Genomic DNA, 22,574 nt, shown 5'->3' on the forward strand with positions numbered 1-22,574 from the left:
TATATATCTATATATATATATCTATTAATATATATCTATATATATATCTATATATATATCTATATCTATATCTATATATATATCTATATATATATCTATATATATATCTATATATAATCTATATATAATCTATATATCTATATATATATCTATATATATATCTATATATATATCTATATATATATCTATATATATATATCTATATATATATCTATATATATATCTATATATAAATCTATATATATATCTATATATATATCTATATATATATCTATATATATATCTATATATATATCTATATATATATCTATATATATATCTATATATATATCTATATATATATCTTATATATATCTATTTTATATATATCTATATATATATATATATATATATATATATATATATATATATATATATATATATATATATATATATATATATATATATATATAAAACCTTTTTATTGTAAAATTTAATTAAAATTTAATTTGATATAACACTGACATTCAGTAGTCAAAAGATTGCTGAAAACTGAAAAGTATAAACTAGCCAAATGACTGACCAATAAGTCTGTAAGAATCTTGTGCTTCTCTAGCTGTCCACTTTGAGGGTTAATACGTGTAACAAGACCCATGGCAACACCTGCTGCAGGTTCCTTCACAGCTACACCGGCATCCATCAACGCCAGACTTCCACCACACACAGAGGCCATAGAGGAGGAACCTGTCATGTACAATCATTCAACATCAGTAGAGGGGGCTGTCATGTACAATCATTCAACATCAGTAGAGGGGGCTGTCATGTACAATCATTCAACATCAGTAAGGGGGGCTGTCATGTACAATCATTCAACATCAGTAGGGGGGGGGCTGTCATGTACAATCATTCAACATCAGTAGTGGTGGGGCTGTCATGTACAATCATTCAACATCAGTAGAGGGGGCTGTCATGTACAATCATTCAACATCAGTAGTGGTGGGGCTGTCATGTACAATCATTCAACATCAGTAGGGGGCTGTCATGTACAATCATTCAACATCAGTAGGGGGGGGGCTGTCATGTACAATCATTCAACATCAGTAAGGGGGGCTGTCATGTATAATCATTCAACATCAGTAGAGGGGGCTGTCATGTACAATCATTCAACATCAGTAAGGGGGGCTGTCATGTACAATCATTAAACATCAGTAGGGGGGGGGGCTGTCATGTACAATCATTCAACATCAGTAGGCGGGGCTGTCATGTACAATCATTCAACATCAGTGGGGGGGGGGCTGACATGTACAATCATTCAACATCAGTAAGGTAGGCTGTCATGTACAATCATTCAACATCAGTGGGGATGGGGGCTGACATATACAATCATTCAACATCAGTAAGGTAGGCTGTCATGTACAATCATTCAACATCAGAAGAGGAAGGGGGCTGTCATGTACAATCATTCAACATCAGTAAGGGGGCTGTCATGTACAATCATTCAACATCAGTAAGGGGGGCTGTCATGTACAATCATTCAACATCAGTAGGGGGCTGTCATGTACAATCATTCAACATCAGTAAGGGGGCTGTCATGTACAATCATTCAACATCAGTAAGGGGGGCTGACATGTACAATCATTCAACATCAGTAGGGGGCTGTCATGTACAATCATTCAACATCAGTAGGGGGGCTGACATGTACAATCATTCAACATCAGTAGGGGGCTGTCATGTACAATCATTCAACATCAGTAGGGGGGCTGACATGTACAATCATTCAACATCAGTAAGGGGGGCTGTCATGTACAATCATTCAACATCAGTAAGGGGGGCTGTCATGTACAATCATTCAACATCAGTAAGGGGGGCTGTCATGTACAATCATTCAACATCAGTAAGGGGGGCTGTCATGTACAATCATTCAACCTCAACTTCCCAAGTTGAAGACATTTTAAAAAAATTGTTTACCATTGGATTCTAAGACTTCAGAGGTTACTCGTGTTGTGAATTCGGATTCTTCTGGAAGAATTGCTTTCAACCCCTTTTCAGCCAGAGCACCTAAAAACAGAAGTTAAACTATCAAAGGCAATAAAACTACCTACAGCTATTTTACTGGAGTCAATAGTAACTACCTACAGCTATTTTACTGAACTCAATAGTAACTACCTACAGCTATTTTACTGAACTCAATAGTAACTACCTACAGCTATTTTACTGAACTCAATAGTAACTACCTACAGCTATTTCACTGAACTCAATAGTAACTACCTACAGCTATTTTACTGAACTCAATAGTAACTACCTACAGCTATTTCACTGAACTCAATAGTAACTACCTACAGCTATTTTACTGAACTCAATAGTAACTACCTACAGCTATTTTACTGAACTCAATAGTAACTACCTACAGCTATTTTACTGGAGTCAATAGTAACTACCTACAGCTATTTTACTGGAGTCAATAGTAACTACCTACAGCTATTTCACTGGACTCAATAGTAACTACCTACAGCTATTTCACTGGAGTCAATAGTAACTACCTACAGCTATTTTACTGAAGTCAATAGTAACTACCTACAGCTATTTTACTGGACTCAAAAGTAACTAAGAAAAGCAACAGACATCAAACCCAACTAATAAAATAAAATAAAAATTACCATGACCCAGTTCTCTCCTTCCAATTCCTCCACGCCCAGTTTCATTGGTTGCATAGGGTGGAAACTACAAGATATCAACATCAATTTATAGGGTGGAAACTACAAGATATCAACATCAATTTATAGGGTGGAAACTACAAGTTATCAACATCAATTTATAGGGTGGAAACTACAAGTTATCAACATCAATTTATAGGGTGGAACTACAAAATATCAACATCAATTTATAGGGTGGAACTACAAGATATCAACATCAATTTATAGGGTGGAAACTACAAGATATCAACATCAATTTATAGGGTGGAAACTACAAGATATCAACATCAATTTATAGGGTGGAAACTACAAGTTATCAACATCAATTTATAGGGTGGAAACTACAAGTTATCAACATCAATTTATAGGGTGGAACTACAAGATATCAACATCAATTTATAGGGTGGAACTACAAGATATCAACATCAATTTATAGGGTGGAAACTACAAGATATCAACATCAATTTATAGGGTGGAAACTACAAGATATCAACATCAATTTATAGGGTGGAAACTACAAGATATCAACATCAATTTATAGGGTGGAAACTACAAGATATCAACATCAATTTATAGGGTGGAAACTACAAGATATCAACATCAATTTATAGGGTGGAAACTACAAGATATCTGGACAAATTTATCAATATCTTGTGACCTACTTAGGTCCAGTAATGTTTTATTTTGACATTGTATAATACCTTATATGGATTGATGGTGCAACTACCGGGGTTTTTCCACTGTCTTAGGGTGTCTAGGACCCAGAAATTTTCCATCAAGATCTGATTGATTGATTCTGATCAGATGACCATCCCAACCAATGGCTACATGAGTTGAGGATAACCTCCCCTGTTGCATAAGTCTTTAACTGGATCGCACACTCGCAACACGAGGCAGTCTACCTTGATCAAACGGTCTATTAGGACCAGGCCGTCCATATTGTCCGGCAATAGATTCTGACCATTTGAACGTGAGAGAACTTAAGTCCTGTGTGTGCTATGCTTTCTTAAGTTGTTTTATTATTCTAGTATAATATTACTTGTCGCCAAGTGATTTCTTGAAGCTATAGCAGTGTTGTGTGACCTGTGGCTATTTTTATACAGTGTTAAAATCTGTGATAGTATTTTTTCTTACGCTTTGTAAGTTGGGTTTTGTTATTTTCTAAATTAAATATTTTATCTCGTTTAACTTAGTGTTCTGCCACAACTGTGTTCGCTTATTAAAGGTTGTATGCAGATTGGATGAGTTGTTAACTTCAATAGTATCACTAGTTTTCCCTAGACATCGAGATCGAGCCCTAGTGTGTTGTTTAGTTAGTGTTCATTCATTTAGGCTTTAAGTCATTTGCATATAACCCCGAAAAAAGAATCCGGGGACGTTCACCATCTATCTGGCTGATAGATAGGTAAACGTTACAAAGTGGGGGCTCGTCCGGGATTTAATCTGTCGTTCCAGTTGTTGGTTATATCAGTTAAACACTAAGTTTAGTTGATTTAGTTGTTTTTCTATCCAGTGAAGCCGTGTTATTGAAACGCGCGCAAGGCTAGAGGTATCTAGGTCAAAAGCCAGACGTGTCACGATAGGAGGTCAAGTACTCGGCCCAACGCTCCGTGTTAATTTAGTGAATCTAGGCTTGTTGTGATTTTAAAGTTAGTGCTATGGAATCTTTTTTGGCTAATCCCACTTTTGAGGAGGTAGAAAAGTTGAGTAGAAAAGTTTTGATTAGTGTTGTTAAGGAATTGAAATTGGATTATTCTGTTACGCAGAAATCAGAGGTGTTGAGAGATAAAATTGTTGTTCATTTTATTAATGAAGGAGTATTTGATGAAAGTTTGTTGGCTGGTGTGTTACTCCGCGAGGAGAAACCTCTAGAGAAGGTAGAATTAGAAGCTAGAATTGCTTTAGAGAAGGAGAAAGTTGCTTTAGAGAAGGCTTTAAAAGAAAAGGAGTTTGAAACTAAAAGTGCTCTAGAGAAACAGGAGTTAGAGGCTAAAATTGCTTTAGATAAGAGGAGGTTGGAATTAGAGTTTGGTCAAGTTAGTGATGTCACTTCTCTAGTAGATCCAAAAAAGTTGTCGGTGGGGCAAGTGATTGCCAAATTTGGGAAATTAGTTCCTAAATTTGATGAAACAGATTTGGTCGTTTTCTTTAACTCATTTGAGAGTTTAGCGAAGACATGTGAATGGCCCGAAACTTCCATTACTGCTTTATTGAGCTCGGTCCTTACTGGGAAAGCTGCAAAAACATACCAGGCACTCTCTCACGACATTCAAAATAACTATAGTTTGGTCAAGACTGCCATTTTGAAGGCCTACGAACTGACGCCCGAGGCCTATCGGACAAAATTCCCACTCAATCATATGTGGAATTTCTCTTTGAAAAGGAGAAAATATTCTCAAGGTGGCTACACTCTGAGGAAGTTTCTGAGTTTGAGAAGCTCAGGTCACTTATCCTAAGGGAAGAATTCCTAACGTCCCTGCCTGAAGAGATACGACTACACATACTGGATAACAAGATAATTGACATCCAGAAGGCTGCTGAGTCTGCTGACACATATATGTTGGTGCATAAGAAACCACCAGTGTCAGGAAACCGCCTCAACCCCGTGCTTCCCCTTTTTGGCAGCAATCCTCCTGTTGGCCAACACGTGAAGGCATCACAGTCCAGAGAGAAACCAAGATCAACTCTCAATCGTCGAGCAGTATGCCAGTTCTGCAAAAGACCTGGTCATCTTGTCAAGGACTGTGACAAACGTCGTCAATATAACAGAGAGGTGGTGCGTACTTCTGCGCACTATGCTCTATCCCCTCAAGCAGCCAGTTCAACTATGAACTCTAGAATTCTAAAGGACTCTAACCCTAAGTGTCCGCAAGAAGGTAGTCAAGTCTCCACACATTATGTGCAGTCACATTTTGACTGTTCTCGCCACCATCCAGTTTCTTCCGAGTCTACCGATCTCGAGGGATCGAGAAAAGTTGACTTTTCATCTTTCATTGCCGAAGCTATCATTAGCAAACCAGGTGATCCGTTGTCTCAGCGGAATATCACCGTCCTAAGAGACACAGGAGCATCACAATCACTCCTTTTGAAAAGTTCAATGGACATTACACCAGAGACGAACACCGGAAATATTTCCATTATCCAGGGAGTGGGGACAAAATCTACTGTCGTCCCTCTACACAAGTTTGCCCTGAAACATCATCTCGTCGAAGGTGAAGTCATTTTAGGTGTGATAGCTAGTATTCCTGTCCCAGGAGTACACCTACTTCTAGGGAATGACTTTGCGGGAAGCAAAGTATACCCCTGTACGGTTCCAAACCCTTTGTCAACAGTTCCAGATAATGATAATGAACTGTATCCTGCATGTGTGGTGACAAGAAGCCAGACCAAACAATTGGCTGACACAACGTCTGAACCACACCTACCATCATCAAGAAATTCGACTCCCAAACTGGAGTCTATGCTTCCAGAAAACACAAGCCTGGGCTTGCCCCTGAGGATATCTCAGGAAGACATCATTAAAGCTCAACAAGTCGACGCGGAACTCAAGGCAATGGTCGAAAAATCTCTATCATCTGACGATGGGGAATATTTCTCCGAGAACGGCCTCTTCTTTCGTCGCTCTGTACCAGTGAATGCCTCACCAGCCGAACCATGGTTGGGTAAAAACCAGCTGTGGGTTCCTCCACCTTATCGGCATGAAATACTTAAGCTGGCACATGACCATCCAATGTCAGCGCACCCAGGAGTCACTAAAACGACGGCGAAGATCAAAGAACTGTTCTTTTGGCCCAAAATGAGAAATGATGTGTCGCGTTACTGCAAAAGTTGCACGAACTGTCAGTTGGCCGGAAAACCAAACCAGAAAATTCCTAAGGCCCCTTTGAGTCCGATTCCTGTATTAGAAGAACCCTTTTCTAAAATCGTCATGGACTGTGTAGGTCCCTTGCCTAAAACCAAGGCGGGCAACGAGTACCTACTTACCTTTATGTGTTCAAGTACCCGTTTTCCCGAGGCGTTCCCCTTACGGAACATTAAGGCAAAGACTGTAGTCAGAGCCATGACCCGGTTCTTCACTACCTTTGGATTACCTAGAATCGTGCAAACAGATCAAGGCAGCAACTTCACCAGTCACCATTTTCAGGAAGCACTAGCCAAGCTAGGCGTTACCCACATCACCAGCTCAGCATACCACCCTCAGTCTCAAGGCGTACTTGAGAGGTTCCACCAAACCCTCAAAACCATGCTAAGAACATTCGCTAAAAGTAACACCCAATGGGATGAGACTGTTCCTTGGATTATTTTCGCCGCGAGGGACTGTGTCCAGGACTCTTTAGGTTACTCTCCTTTTCAAGTTGTGTTTGGACATTCTGTCCGAGGTCCCCTGAAGCTGATCCACGAACGTTGGACAGGTACCAGCGATCATCCTGTGGAAAACTTTGACGATTTTCACGTTCGACTGAAAGCCGTGTGCGAAATGGCTCACAAGAACTTAAGAAAGGCCCAAGTGAGAATGAAAGGACTGTATGATAAGAGTTCTCGTAAACGAACATTCAATCCAGGCGACAAAGTTCTTGTGCTAGTGCCTAATCTGAACAATGCGTTATCCTTAAGATATTGTGGACCCTTTACTGTGCATTCAAAATTAAGTGATTTGAACTATGTTGTCAATACGCCTGACAGAAGAAAGAAACAGACAGTGTATCATGTTAACTCACTGAAAAAATATTATGATAATTGTAACAATTTTCATTCCACAGCTAAAATTACTTTACCTGTATGTTCAAATGTTTCTGATGATGTGATACATGATAAATTGAAACCCCCAAAATTGGTAAATTCTTCCTTTTTAGATAATTTAAATGACCACCTTATGCATTTGTCCACAGAGGAAAGCCATAGATTGTCTCAGTTATTCGAGACATTTCCCTCTATTTTTGGGGATGTCCCCAAAGAAGCGAAGGTTCCACCTCATGATGTAGACGTAGGTGACGCAAAACCCATCAAACAATTGCATTGCTTTCTGTCAATACAAATCCATCTTTACCCTCAAAAGCAGGAACCTTGCCATTAGCAAACTTCTTCAAAAATTCAGCTGACTTGTTAGTCTCTCCAAGCTTGAATTTGCTGTCAACTACCACATCAGCTCCACTATATTGGGCCGCGATAAGGGCCTTGTTGGCTCTAAAGCTTTGAGGGTATGTGTAAAGTGTACCGGCTGCCATCTCAGATACGTAAAAGGAAGTAGAATCACATTGCCTTTTTTTCCAGGAAGTTAAATGAGAACCAAAAGAATTACTCTACTATTGAAAAAGAAGCTTTAGCTTTGGTTTTGTCATTACAACATTTTGAAGTCTATGTCACTTCTTCAACCAATCCAGTCAGAGTGTTTTCTGACCATGATCCCCTGAAATTTACCTCTAAGTTAGGACAGACAAATCAAAGAATATTGAGATGGTGTTTATATTTCCAAAATTTTAATCTGGAAATTTCACACATTAAGGGTAGTGATAATGTTGTGGCTGATTGTTTGTCAAGGATGTAAAATCTTATTGCACACATTGATCATGTGACATGTTTTGTGGTTTATTAAGACCATACACAAGTGTTGTGTTCTCACATGAAAATGAGTGGTATGAGTTTGAATTTTTCAAAATTCCAATCCTGTTGAATATTTTGTTTATTTGTAGGTGAACCTTAATTAAAGGTGGTTTTTGATTATATGTAATCTTTTATGATAATATGTCTCATATGACTCGGTGTTATTGTAGCTAGTCATTGAAATAAAGGTCTTACCCTGGCGGGTTTACCACTTTTAATATCCACATGGAAATATTGTAATACCCTTTTCTGAGGGATTTTGATGTATAATTACTTTTTGATTGCCTACATTTGTAAAACATTTTTTTTTATTTTCATTGCCAGATTGGTTCCTTATGTATGTTTTTGTGGAACCTATCTGTCACTTCCAAAAAGGGAGGGGATGTGACCTACTTAGGTCCAGTAATGTTTTATTTTGACATTGTATAATACCTTATATGGATTGATGGTGCAACTACCGGGGTTTTTCCACTGTCTTAGGGTGTCTAGGACCCAGAAATTTTCCATCAAGATCTGATTGATTGATTCTGATCAGATGACCATCCCAACCAATGGCTACATGAGTTGAGGATAACCTCCCCTGTTGCATAAGTCTTTAACTGGATCGCACACTCGCAACACGAGGCAGTCTACCTTGATCAAACGGTCTATTAGGACCAGGCCGTCCATATTGTCCGGCAATAGATTCTGACCATTTGAACGTGAGAGAACTTAAGTCCTGTGTGTGCTATGCTTTCTTAAGTTGTTTTATTATTCTAGTATAATATTACTTGTCGCCAAGTGATTTCTTGAAGCTATAGCAGTGTTGTGTGACCTGTGGCTATTTTTATACAGTGTTAAAATCTGTGATAGTATTTTTTCTTACGCTTTGTAAGTTGGGTTTTGTTATTTTCTAAATTAAATATTTTATCTCGTTTAACTTAGTGTTCTGCCACAACTGTGTTCGCTTATTAAAGGTTGTATGCAGATTGGATGAGTTGTTAACTTCAATAGTATCACTAGTTTTCCCTAGACATCGAGATCGAGCCCTAGTGTGTTGTTTAGTTAGTGTTCATTCATTTAGGCTTTAAGTCATTTGCATATAACCCCGAAAAAAGAATCCGGGGACGTTCACCATCTATCTGGCTGATAGATAGGTAAACGTTACAATCTGATTAGAGAAAATATTTGTTTTCATCTGGAATATATTTGAAGCACCATATTAAATTAAGAATTGAAATATACTATTAAAAAACTGAATGTTTACTTCTTCTGACTGTTGCTTACCTCATAGTGCAGCATAAAATTCTTTTCTTTCATACTCCTGTAGATTGATAAATGATGTAAGTACAATAAAACACAACACAACTGCTTGGGTCATTCTTTTTAAATTAAATTTAGTTTTATATAATTAAATATTGAAAAGGGGGAGCAAATAATAGAGGGGCATACAGCACCCCCCACCACATCTTAAGTAGCTGACAGGGTGGTAATGACATTAGGGTCATTAACAAATTACTAACCTACATGCATGTGCTTTTTTTGGTGTTGCAACCTTCCCCCAATCCCACCACACACACACAAACCATAACCTCCACCCATACACACACCCAAACATTTTACATTAACTTTTGTTTCACTTGTTTTAAAAATTATTCAACACAATATTTTTGGAATAACATCTTACAACTTAAAGAGTAAACCAGAAGAAATACGTTTAGTACTTAATATATATAGTGCTCAAGGCAATACACCATATGTAAGTTAATACAAGTGAAATACTTACCCAGTTATCACAGAAATAGGATCAGATTTGACAGCTGAGTCTAAACTATCAAATGTCACAGTACAAAAAACCTGGAGAAAACAGATATTTTTTGTTACAGTAGATTGTAGGTCTTGAGTTTGTCCTGACTAGTGTTAAGTGAACTAACTTGAGTTTGTCCTGACTAGCAAAGTGAACTAACTTGAGTTTGTCCTGACTAGTGTTAAGTGAACTAACTTGAGTTTGTTCTGACTAGTGTTAAGTGAACTAACTTGAGTTTGTCCTGACTAGTGTTAAGTGAACTAACTTGAGTTTGTCCTGACTAATGTTAAGTGAACTAACTTGAGTTTGTCCTGACTAGTGTTAAGTGAACTAACTTGAGTTTGTCCTGACTAGTGTTAAGTGAACTAACTTGACTTTGTCCTGACTAGTGTTAAGTGAACTAACTTGAGTTTGTCCTGACTAATGTAAAGTGAACTAACTTGAGTTTGTCCTGACTAGTGTTAAGTGAACTAACTTGAGTTTGTCCTGACTAGTGTTAAGTGAACTAACTTGAGTTTGTCCACGTTGAAAGATGGCAGAACCATGCAAGGGTTTCAAGACATCAACAGAACAGCTGATATCTCGAAGTTGATCCAAGGCTCTGCCGTCACATCTAAAAATAGATTAGGGACGATAAAAAATGTTTGCTTCACAGCAGAAAAATTGAGCTGATGTAAACATTGTGGCTATTCTTTAAGTAGGTTTGGTAAAAAAAAGTTTTCAAAAAATGGAACCTTCTGTCTTCATCAAGAATGAGGTCTCTAAACATCTGTTTAACCAATGTTTGATAACAAGATGAGATAACTCTTTCATCAACGTCTGGATAAATACCTGGTGGAAAATAAAAATTGACTTGTCTTAGCCAAAAAAATAACTTTATGACTGGCTCTAGCAGAAAAAGAAACGTATTTATTTCCCTAAGGAAAACACTGAACAGTGTTTAAGAGACTTGGAACCAATTTTAAATGAAATTTTTGAGTTGTTTTTATTGCTAATGATACAGTCAGTTGGTCAATGATGACAAGAAGAGGACATAGCCGACAATGTCATGAAGAGGACAAAAAGACGACACAACTGAAAATGTCAAGAAGAGGACACAACTGAAAATGGTGTCACAAAGCTACAACTAACCCCCCCCCCCCCCCCCCACCACAAACATCTAAGGGTTAGGGTTGCACTACCACTAGGATTTCATTCCTCCTGTGTAGGAGGAAATCAAGGCCAACATACAATTAAGACAGACAGACAGACAGACAGACAGACAGACAGACAGACAGACAGACAGACAGACAGACAGACAGACAGACAGACAGACAGACAGAGACTTTTCTAGAGGTTACTACTGAAGCAATGTATAAAAATTACCAACTTTTTATATTAGACATCACTGTATCACCAATTGTTTTCAAGGCTTGATCCCTTGAAATCTGTTTCATTAACAAAAAGGGCAAATCATTAACGGCATTGCCAAATTAAATAAGAAGATTATACATCACAATTAGTTACAACATAGAAATTAAATATTAAATTCATTTTATTGTAATAAGAAGTAATTCTCTTCATGGATCTAACAAGCTACTGATAGTGGTTTAAAGCAAATATTTTCAGTGGTAGCATTGGTTGTGTCGAATTCACAAATTATGAATTACTGAAAAGTAGAAAATAAAACAACTAAATAAAGGCGTATGCTACGCCGCGGGTCGGCTTGTGTGATAAATGTTATAACATAAGGGTTATCCAATATTAGATTCATCATCATCTTTTTCTGCTTATGCCAAGGGTTAGGGTTAGGGTTTATGCCAAGACAAATGGGGCTTTTGATCAATGAAAACAGCCTACAAGGGGAAAGTGTGGTCAGCAATATGCCCAGCCAGTTTCCCTAATACAAGTGGATAGTGTGGTCAGCAATATGCCCAGCCACCTCAGTTTCCCTAATATGCGTCAGGTACCCTTAAGAGCTGAGTGGACTCAGACACATCTTGAGCCCAGGAGTTGAGACAAGTTATATGTTATCATTGAGCTCTACCTCTGACCACGCTGTTCTCAATAATAAATTACTAAATCATTCATTGTATCCAATATTAGATCTACAACCTAGAGGGTTAATTAGATTGAGACCTAATGGTTAATTAGATTGACACCTAAAGGGTTAATCAGAGACCTGAGGGTTAATTAGATAGAGACCTGAGGGTTAATTAGAGACCTGATGTTTGTGAAAAGTTAATTCTAGACATTCTATAGGAAATGTATAAACATTTTGTGAAAAGTTAATTCTAGACATTCTATAGGAAATGTATAAACATTTTGTGAAAAGTTAATTCTAGACATTCTATAGGAAATGTATAAACATTTTGTGAAAAGTTAATTCTAGACATTCTATAGGAAATGTATAAACATTTTGTGAAAAGTTAATTCTAGACATTCTATAGGAAATGTATAAACATTTTGTGAAAAGTTAATTCTAGACATTCTATAGGAAATGTATAATCCTTATACCTTATGGTGGTCATTGTTATAAAGCACATCACGAACATGGTTCATAGCCAAGCTGAAAAATATTTTTTTAACTCTCTTAGCAGCAATCCACGAGGTAACAACAAAAAATTACAAACAGTGATATGCTGAACTAAAGATAAACTAAAGATAAAGTCAGTCCAATGTTCAACTAAAGACAATCTAATAAAAAAAGCAGTAGGGTTAGGGTTAAAATAAATTATAAGAAATAGTAGGCTTCTTCAAAAAAACATCACAATTTAATGTAGGCTTATTTATCTTAGCTTTATATTTGTATCTGTTAAAAACAATTTTGGGGGAACAAAACTAGTGTTTTTAACCGAACCACAATTTGAAAATTCATAAAAAATTAGTTTGAAGATATGCAATTAAAATTTTTAGCTGAGCACCCCAAAATATGGTAAAAGATTAAGAATTCATTGTTTATTGGGCTTAAAATATAATATTTTATGAATGGTGGAAAACCTACGAAGGGGTTAATTTTTAAAGATGGCTGCCGTTGTCATAGTTACCAAGATTTTACCACAATTTTTTTTTTATGGAAACATGCAGATGTACCTTAAACAGCTATAGACAAACAATTGTTTCCTAACGAGTATTAAAAAAAGTTTTTTTTTTACCGGAGCCTACCCCCTTAACCATTTGAGCCCGCCAGGCCGGTAAACCGGCTTCAACATTAGGCATATATGTCCGAAAAGCCAGTTTTCCGGCCCGAAGATCTAGCGTCGTATTCCTAGCGGCCGGTATACCTTCTAATTGAATATAATTAGCGGAAGACTGACTAAAACTGCCCATATGTCTTTTTAGTGCGGGATTATGATTCTAAAAATGGATTTTAGGAAAAGTGAAAGTGCTTACGTTTCGTAGCAATGCCGCCGAAACAAAAAGCTGAGCCACAGCCATCGACTTCAGCTCATAAAGATGAAGCAAAAGACCGTAATATGAACAAAAGAAGTAGAATGACTGCATTTCAGGAAATACAACTACTTATTGATTCTGATGAAGAAGATAATATTTCTGGTCTAAATTGTGATGATAGTGACGTTGAATTTGAGACTGAACACAGTGACATTGAAATTGATAGTGACAATGAAACTGTTCTAGTACGTTCTGATGCACGTGGTGCTGTAAAATTTCAGGCTCCTTGGCGTGTTGATAATAATTATGTGTTCGTTTGATATACATTGTTCTGTTCATACATTGTAAAAAAAAAAAAAGAATTTCAGAATCCTGCTGCATTGTTGTTTGATCCTGAGTATGGATACCAAATTTGGCTTGATTATCTCAAATGGTCCAAAAGTAATAGGCAAAGTTAGAAGCAGAAAAGTGAAGCTAATCTACATTGTTTACATTTTGAATGAACGTACAACTAGAGGAAATGTTTCCACCATTTTGAATGAACGTAATACTAGAGGAAATTTTCCCACCTTTTTGAATGAACGTACAACTAGAGGAAATGTTCCCACCTTTTTGAATGAACGTACAACTAGAGGAAATGTTCCCACCATTTTGAATGAACGTACAACTAGAGGAAATTTTCCCACTTTTTTTAATGAACGTACAACTAGAGGAAATTTTCCCACCTTTTTGAATGAACGTACAACTAGAGGAAATGTTCACACCATTTTGAATGAACGTACAACTAGAGGAAATGTTCCCACCATTTTGAATGAACGTACAACTAGAGGAAATTTTCCCACCATTTTGAATGAGCGTACAACTAGAGGAAATTTTCCCACCATTTTGAATGAACGTACAACTAGAGGAAATTTTCCCACCATTTTGAATGAACGTACAACTAGAGGAAATTTTCCCACCTTTTAACGGCTTCTGTAACATCAGCTGGAAGTAATTTTGGTGGCTCTACTTCCCTTTTTTGTTTGCCTACCATAGCTTGCAGTGATTTAATTTGATCCACAATTGTTTGGGTAGTTTTCAATGCATAGGATAAAGCTTGCTCTACTTTGTGGAGACCAACTCTATCTGCTTCACCTTCTAGCATTACTGAAATAAGGCAAGTACAATTTTAGACTGGATCACTCTCTCAAAGGGGAGAGTGGGGTCAGTACACAGAGGGGAGAGTGGGGTCAGTACACAGAGGGGAGAGTGGGGTCAGTACACAGAGGGGAGAGTGGGGTCAGTACACAGAGGGGAGAGTGGGGTCAGTACACAGAGGGGAGAGTGGGGTCAGTACACAGAGGGGAGAATGGGGTCAGTACACAGAGGGGAGAGTGGGGTCAGTACACAGAGGGGAGAGTGGGGTCAGTACACAGAGGGGAGAGTGGGGTCAGTACACAGAGGGGAGAGTGGGGTCAGTACACAGAGGGGAGAGTGGGGTCAGTACACAGAGGGGAGAGTGGGGTCAGTACACAGAGGGGAGAGTGGGGTCAGTACACAGAGGGGAGAGTGGGGTCAGTACACAGAGGGGAGAGTGGGGTCAGTACACAGAGGGGAGAGTGGGGTCAGTACACAGAGGGGAGAGTGGGGTCAGTACACAGAGGGGAGAGTGGGGTCAGTACACAGAGGGGAGAGTGGGGTCAGTACACAGAGGGGAGAGTGGGGTCAGTACACAGAGGGGAGAGTGGGGTCAGTACACAGAGGGGAGAATGGGGTCAGTACACAGAGGGGAGAGTGGGGTCAGTACACAGAGGGGAGAGTGGGGTCAGTACACAGAGGGGAGAGTGGGGTCAGTACACAGAGGGGAGAGTGGGGTCAGTACACAGAGGGGAGAGTGGGGTCAGTACACAGAGGGGAGAGTGGGGTCAGTACACAGAGGGGAGAGTGGGGTCAGTACACAGAGGGGAGAGTGGGGTCAGTACACAGAGGGGAGAGTGGGGTCAGTACACAGAGGGGAGAGTGGGGTCAGTACACAGAGGGGAGAGTGGGGTCAGTACACAGAGGGGAGAGTGGGGTCAGTACACAGAGGGGAGAGTGGGGTCAGTACACAGAGGGGAGAGTGGGGTCAGTACAGTGCCCAGTCAAAAGAATGACTCTATTAACACAGTCAGTTAGTCTCAAAAGTTCAAATTTTAATTTGAACTTTTGAGTTCACATATAATGGAAATTAAATAGAAATTAAATAACGCCTACTACTTAATATAAATAGTGTTTTGGATATATAATTTGAAAAACAACATTTGCACCAAAAAAATAATTATTTTGATAGCAGCCCAGTTATTTAAGATAGAACAGCAACATTTAAAAACTTGTTTTATTTTGCGTGTGACTAAAAAAAAAATCTACTGCAAAATAGGGACTGAATATTTGAATTCTGAAAGGGTTTGGAAGTCACATCCATCTTGGTCTCATTCAAAACCTCTAAACTGACAAGATTCAGTCTCTTGGTTTAATTAAAAAAAACCTTTAAACAGACAAGATTCAGTCTCTTGGTTTAATTAAAAAAAACCTTTAAACAGACAAGATTCAGTCTCTTGGTTTAATTAAAAAAAACCTTTAAACAGACAAGATTCAGTCTCTTGGTTTAATTAAAAAAAACCTTTAAACAGACAAGATTCAGTCTCTTGGTTTAATTAAAAAAAAACTTTAAACAGACAAGATTCAGTCTCTTGGTTTAATTAAAAAAAAACTTTAAACAGACAAGATTCAGTCTCTTGGTTTAATTAAAAAAAACCTTTAAACAGACAAGATTCAGTCTCTTGGTTTAATTAAAAAAAACCTTTAAACAGACAAGATTCAGTCTCTTGGTTTAATTAAAAAAAACCTTTAAACAGACAAGATTCAGTCTCTTGGTTTAATTTAAAAAAAACTTTAAACAGACAAGATTCAGTCTCTTGGTTTAATTAAAAAAAAACTTTAAACAGACAAGATTCAGTCTCTTGGTTTAATTAAAAAAAACCTTTAAACAGACAAGATTCAGTCTCTTGGTTTAATTAAAAAAAACCTTTAAACAGACAAGATTCAGTCTCTTGGTTTAATTAAAAAAAACCTTTAAACAGACAAGATTCAGTCTCTTGGTTTAATTAAAAAAAACCTCTAAACTGATAAGATTCAGTCTCTTGGTTTAATTAAAAAAAACCTTTAAACTGACAAGATTCAGTCTCTTGGTTTAATTAAAAAAAACCTTTAAACTGACAAGATTCAGTCTCTTGGTTTAATTAAAAAAACCTCTAAACAGACAAGATCCAATCAACTCACCAACTTTCCTCTCTTTAGTTCCAGTGACTATAATGTTTAATGAACTTTTCTGTAGCTGCCTCCTGGTGGGATTCATGATGACATCACTTCCTAGCAAACCCACTCGAACAGCACCTGCAAATCCATTCATGAGTACAATGTAGTAGAGTAAACAAATGACCTAGATGTTGGCTCTGGACTTACCAACTGGCCCATCCCATGGAAATATAAGACTTAGCAACTGGCCCATCCCATGGAAATATAAGACTTACCAACTGGCCCATCCCATGGAAATATAAGACTTACCAACTGGCCCATCCCATGGAAATATAAGACTTACCAACTGGCCCATCCCATGGAAATATAAGACTTACCAACTGGCCCATCCCATGGAAATATAAGACTTACCAACTGGCCCATCCCATGGAAATATAAGACTTACCAACTGGCCCATCCCATGGAAATATAAGACTTACTAACTGGCCCAACCCATGGAAATATAAGACTTACCAACTGGTCCATCCCATGGAAATATAAGACTTACCAACTGGCCCATCCCATGGAAATATAAGACTTACCAACTGGCCCATCCCATGGAAATATAAGACTTACCAAACTGGCCCAACCCATGGAAATATAAGACTTACCAACTGGCCCAACCCATGGAAATATAAGACTTACCAACTGGCCCATCCCATGGAATATCTGATACGGCTAATGCTGCTGAAGCTGTATTGGAAGAAAATGTCTCATTAAAATGCTATCACACCATGTTTTACAGTTGGGATATTCATTTGAGAAGTCCATATAGCTACTATAACAGTCTACAACAATAATAAATGTTTAATAGTCCAGGTCCAAAAGATTGGCACTAATACACAGTGTATAGTTGGTAGTTCTGGTGGCATATGTACAGGGACATAGGTAGTGGCATAGGTAGTGGTGTAGGTAGTGGCATAGCTAGTGGTGTAGGTAGTGGCATAGGTAGTGGTGTAGGTACAGTGGCATAGGTAGTGGTGTAGGTAGTGGTGTAGGTACAGTGGCATAGGTAGTGGTGTAGGTAGTGACGTAGGTATAGAGGCGTAGGTAGTGGTGTGGGTAGTGGCATAGGTAGTGGTGTAGGTACAGAGGCATAGGTAGTGGCGTCTGTAGTGGTGTAGGTACAGTGGCATAGGTACAGTGGCATAGGTAGTGGTGTAGGTACAGTGGCATAGGTACAGTGGCATAGGTAGTGGTGTAGGTACAGAGGCATAGGTAGTGGTGTAGGTACAGTGGCATAGGTAGTGGCGTAGGTACAGTGGCATAGGTAGTGGTGTAGGTAGTGGTGTAGGTAGTGGCATAGGTAGTGGTGAAGGTACAGTGGCGTAGGTAGTGGCATAGGTAGTGGTGAAGGTACAGTGGCTTAGGTAGTGGTGTAGGTAGTGCTGTAGGTACAGTGGCGTAGGTAGTGGTGTAGGTAGTGGTGTAGATATTGGTGTAGGTAGTGGCATAGCTAGTGGTGTAAGTGTTGTGGTGTAGTTAGTGGTGTAGGTATAGAGGCGTAGGTATTGTGGTGTAGGTAGTGGTGTTGGTAGTGGCAGTGGTGTAGCTACAGTGGAAGTTTTTATAATTAATCATATCATTTGGGTAAAAGATTACCCTAAATCAGGTAAATTCAGCTATTCTTTTTTACTTTAAACTTTAAAATGAAAAACACGGATTATACACATTTTTACTAAATGCAAGTATTCTCTCTTTCACATGTTGGTAGAAATATTCTGAAAGGAAGCAATGCTGTGATGAAATAAATCAATATTGAGTAATTGAGCTCTAATGAAAATGGAAAAAAAAAATAGCCCAAACGATTCTTTACAAACAAAGCAAGTGTAACATCTGATAGATCAGCACTTCATCTTTTATTCACATTTGATTATGGTTATAATTTGATTAGAACTATGGAATTTTTTTCTCTCTCTGGGTTGGACTTGCAACTATAAAACTGATGCTCTAACACTGACCAACACCTACAAGAATTGATGACCTACAGCGCTGATATTTACAAATAAAAACCTTGACTCACCTGCATTGATACTAACTATATCTGGGGACTCACTGCATTGATACTAACTATATCTGGGGACTCACTGCATTGATACTAACTATATCTGGGGACTCACCTGCATTGATACTAACTATATCTGGGGACTCACCTGCATTGATACTAACTATATCTGGGGACTCACCTGCATTGATACTAACTATATCTGGGGACTCACCTGCATTGATACTAACTATATCTGGGGACTCACCTGCATTGATACTAACTATATCTGGGGACTCACCTGCATTGATACTAACTAAAACTATATCTGGGGACTCACCTGCATTGATACTAACTATATCTGGGGACTCACCTGCATTGATACTAACTATATCTGGGGACTCACCTGCATTGATACTAACTAAAACTATATCTGGGGACTCACCTGCATTGATACTAACTATATCTGGGGACTCACCTGCATTGATACTAACTATATCTGGGGACTCACCTGCATTGATACTAACTAAAACTATATCTGGGGACTCACCTGCATTGATACTAACTATATCTGGGGACTCACCTGCATTGATACTAACTAAAACTATATCTGGGGACTCACCTGCATTGATACTAACTATATCTGGGGACTCACCTGCATTGATACTAACTATATCTAGGGACTCACCTGCATTGATACTAACTATTTCTGGGGACTCACCTGCATTGATACTAACTATATCTGGGGACTCACCTGCATTGATACTAACTATATCTGGGGACTCACCTGCATTGATACTAACTAAAACTATATCTGGGGACTCACCTGCATTGATACTAACTATTTCTGGGGACTCACCTGCATTGATACTAACTAAAACTATATCTGGGGACTCACCTGCATTGATACTAACTATATCTGGGGACTCACCTGCATTGATACTAACTATATCTGGGGACTCACCTGCATTGATACTAACTATATCTGGATCGTTGACTCCGTCTACAGCCAAAAGGTTACACATGACCTGCAGAGATTAGCATAACACTCTCAGGACATTTACTTTGGTTGGCTTGACTCAGATCTATTCATTCATTTGTTGCATTCAATTGAAATGAATAGTCCATACTATTTTTTTTATCATATCAAGAAAGTTTAAGTTTGACCAAATCAAAGAAAAGGTAAATGTTTAAGATCTAATGTGACTTACTCAAACATTTAAAAAAATCAGAGAAAACCATAATTATCTTGAGACTAAATGTTTAAGATTTAAAAAATCAGAGAAAACCATATTTATTTTGAGACTAAATGTTTGAGATTTAAAAAATCAGAGAAAACCATAATTATCTTGAGACTAAATGTTTAAAGAAAACCATAATTATCTTGAGACTAAATGTTTAAAGAAAACCATAGTTATCTTGAGACTAAATGGTTAAAGAAAACCATAATTATCTTGAGACTAAATGTTTAAAGAAAACCATAGTTATCTTGAGACTAAATGGTTAAAGAAAACCATAATTATCTTGAGACTAAATGTTTAAAGAAAACCATAGTTATCTTGAGACTAAATGTTTAAAGAAAACCATAATTATCTTGAGACTAAATGTTTAAAGAAAACCATAATTATCTTGAGACTAAATGTTTAAAGAAAACCATAATTATCTTGAGACTAAATGTTTAAAGAAAACCATAATTATCTTGAGACTAAATGTTTAAAGAAAACCATAGTTATCTTGAGACTAAATGTTTAAAGAAAACCATAGTTATCTTGAGACTAAATGTTTAAAGAAAACCATAATTATCTTGAGACTAAATGGTTAAAGAAAACCATAATTATCTTGAGACTAAATGTTTAAAGAAAACCACAATTATCTTGAGACTAAATGTTTAAAGAAAACCATAATTATCTTGAGACTAAATGTTTAAAGAAAACCATAGTTATCTTGAGACTAAATGTTTAAAGAAAACCATAATTATCTTGAGACTAAATGTTTAAAGAAAACCATAATTATCTTGAGACTAAATGTTTGAGATCCAATGTGACTTACTTGAGTATTACAAAAGAAACCAGAAGGGAAAAGTGGTCGCAGTGACCTGTCTGTTAAATAAATGAAAACATTTCAAATAAACTTTAGCAAAATGGTTCAGCTAGTTCAGGTTCCATTTTGGATGCAATACATGTCACTTAAAATTTTTTTATTGAGGTGACATTGGTAACATGGCTATAATGAATTTTTTTTTTCAAGTATTCTTCTGCCAGCCAATATATATATGACAAATAAAGCACACACTTAAAAAATACATTAGCTGTCTCAACATTTTGGATGAATATTCAAGCTTATTTCAGTGAGTATTATAATACAATAATTGGGTAATTTGTAATTGTTGGCTCACCTATTAAATAAACATTTATGTCAAGTTAGAAAATTGGCTCACCAATAACCCGACTGGTCAATATTTCTTTTTCTGTGGGACCAAGTTCTCTGCGTAAAAAATTTGTTGGGATCCTTCCAGCAGCGGCAGCTTTCTGACGGTAGTCAACCTAAAATATAAGATAGTCAACCTAAAATATAAGATAGTCAACCTAAAATATAAGATAGTCAACCTAAAATATAAGATAGTCAACCTAAAATATAAGATAGTCAACCTAAAATATAAGATAGTCAACCTAAAATATAAGATAGTCAACCTAAAATATAAGATAGTCAACCTAAAATATAAGATAGAGTCAACCTAAAATATAAGATAGTCAACCTAAAATATAAGATAGTCAACCTAAAATATAAGATAGTCAACCTAAAATATAAGATAGTCAACCTAAAATATAAGATAGTCAACCTAAAATATAAGATAGTCAACCTAAAATATAAGATAGAGTCAACCTAAAATATAAGATAGAGTCAACCTAAAATATAAGATAGAGTCAACCTAAAATATAAGATAGAGTCAAGCTAAAATATAAGATAGTCAACCTAAAATATAAGATAGAGTCAACCTAAAATATAAGATAGAGTCAACCTAAAATATAAGATAGAGTCAACCTAAAATATAAGATAGAGTCAACCTAAAATATAAGATAGTCAACCTAAAATATAAGATAGAGTCAACCTAAAATATAAGATAGAGTCAACCTAAAATATAAGATAGAGTCAACCTAAAATATAAGATAGTCAAGCTAAAATATAAGATAGTCAACCTAAAATATAAGATAGAGGCAACCTAAAATATAAGATAGTCAACCTAAAATATAAGATAGTCAACCTAAAATATAAGATAGTCAACCTAAAATATAAGATAGAGTCAACCTAAAATATAAGATAGAGTCAACCTAAAATATAAGATAGAGTCAAGCTAAAATATAAGATAGTCAACCTAAAATATAAGATAGAGTCAACCTAAAATATAAGATAGAGTAAACCTAAAATATAAGATAGTCAACCTAAAATATAAGATAGTCAACCTAAAATATAAGATAGAGTCAACCTAAAATATAAGATAGTCAACCTAAAATATAAGATAGTCAACCTAAAATATAAGATAGAGTCAACCTAAAATATAAGATAGTCAACCTAAAATATAAGATAGAGTCAACCTAAAATATAAGATAGAGTCAAGCTAAAATATAAGATAGAGTCAAGCTAAAATATAAGATAAAGTCAAGCTAAAATATAAGATAGTCAACCTAAAATATAAGATAGTCAACCTAAAATATAAGATAGAGTCAACCTAAAATATAAGATAGAGTCAACCTAAAATATAAGATAGTCAACCTAAAATATAAGATAGAGTCAACCTAAAATATAAGATAGAGTCAACCTAAAATATAAGATAGTCAAGCTAAAATAT

At 36.8% G+C, this 22,574-nt stretch overlaps 1 protein-coding gene across 1 annotated transcript in view; it reads right to left on the reverse strand.

Moving 5' to 3' along the window:
• Nucleotides 1-562: 562 nt before the first annotated feature.
• The window catches only part of LOC131928894 (polyribonucleotide nucleotidyltransferase 1, mitochondrial), a gene marked incomplete at its 3' end in the record, with an annotated part of 28,945 nt that continues 6,933 nt past the window's right edge, over nt 563-22,574 (reverse strand). Inside the window, exons 4-18 of the mRNA XM_059285052.1 lie at nt 21,165-21,270; nt 20,777-20,826; nt 19,692-19,755; nt 17,389-17,436; nt 16,729-16,842; nt 14,391-14,577; nt 12,556-12,607; nt 11,429-11,486; nt 10,794-10,890; nt 10,570-10,672; nt 10,039-10,109; nt 9,540-9,576; nt 2,637-2,700; nt 1,948-2,037; nt 563-723 (exon numbers count right to left, since the gene is read on the reverse strand). Coding sequence (XP_059141035.1) covers nt 563-723; nt 1,948-2,037; nt 2,637-2,700; nt 9,540-9,576; nt 10,039-10,109; nt 10,570-10,672; nt 10,794-10,890; nt 11,429-11,486; nt 12,556-12,607; nt 14,391-14,577; nt 16,729-16,842; nt 17,389-17,436; nt 19,692-19,755; nt 20,777-20,826; nt 21,165-21,270 — 1,302 coding nt within the window. The remainder of the gene's footprint in view (nt 724-1,947; nt 2,038-2,636; nt 2,701-9,539; nt 9,577-10,038; nt 10,110-10,569; nt 10,673-10,793; nt 10,891-11,428; nt 11,487-12,555; nt 12,608-14,390; nt 14,578-16,728; nt 16,843-17,388; nt 17,437-19,691; nt 19,756-20,776; nt 20,827-21,164; nt 21,271-22,574) is intronic.

The sequence above is a fragment of the Physella acuta genome, unplaced genomic scaffold (genome assembly GCF_028476545.2).
Source record: "Physella acuta isolate Inbredline_101_S28 unplaced genomic scaffold, ASM2847654v3 ptg001561l, whole genome shotgun sequence".
Classification (NCBI taxonomy): Eukaryota; Metazoa; Mollusca; class Gastropoda; family Physidae; genus Physella; species Physella acuta.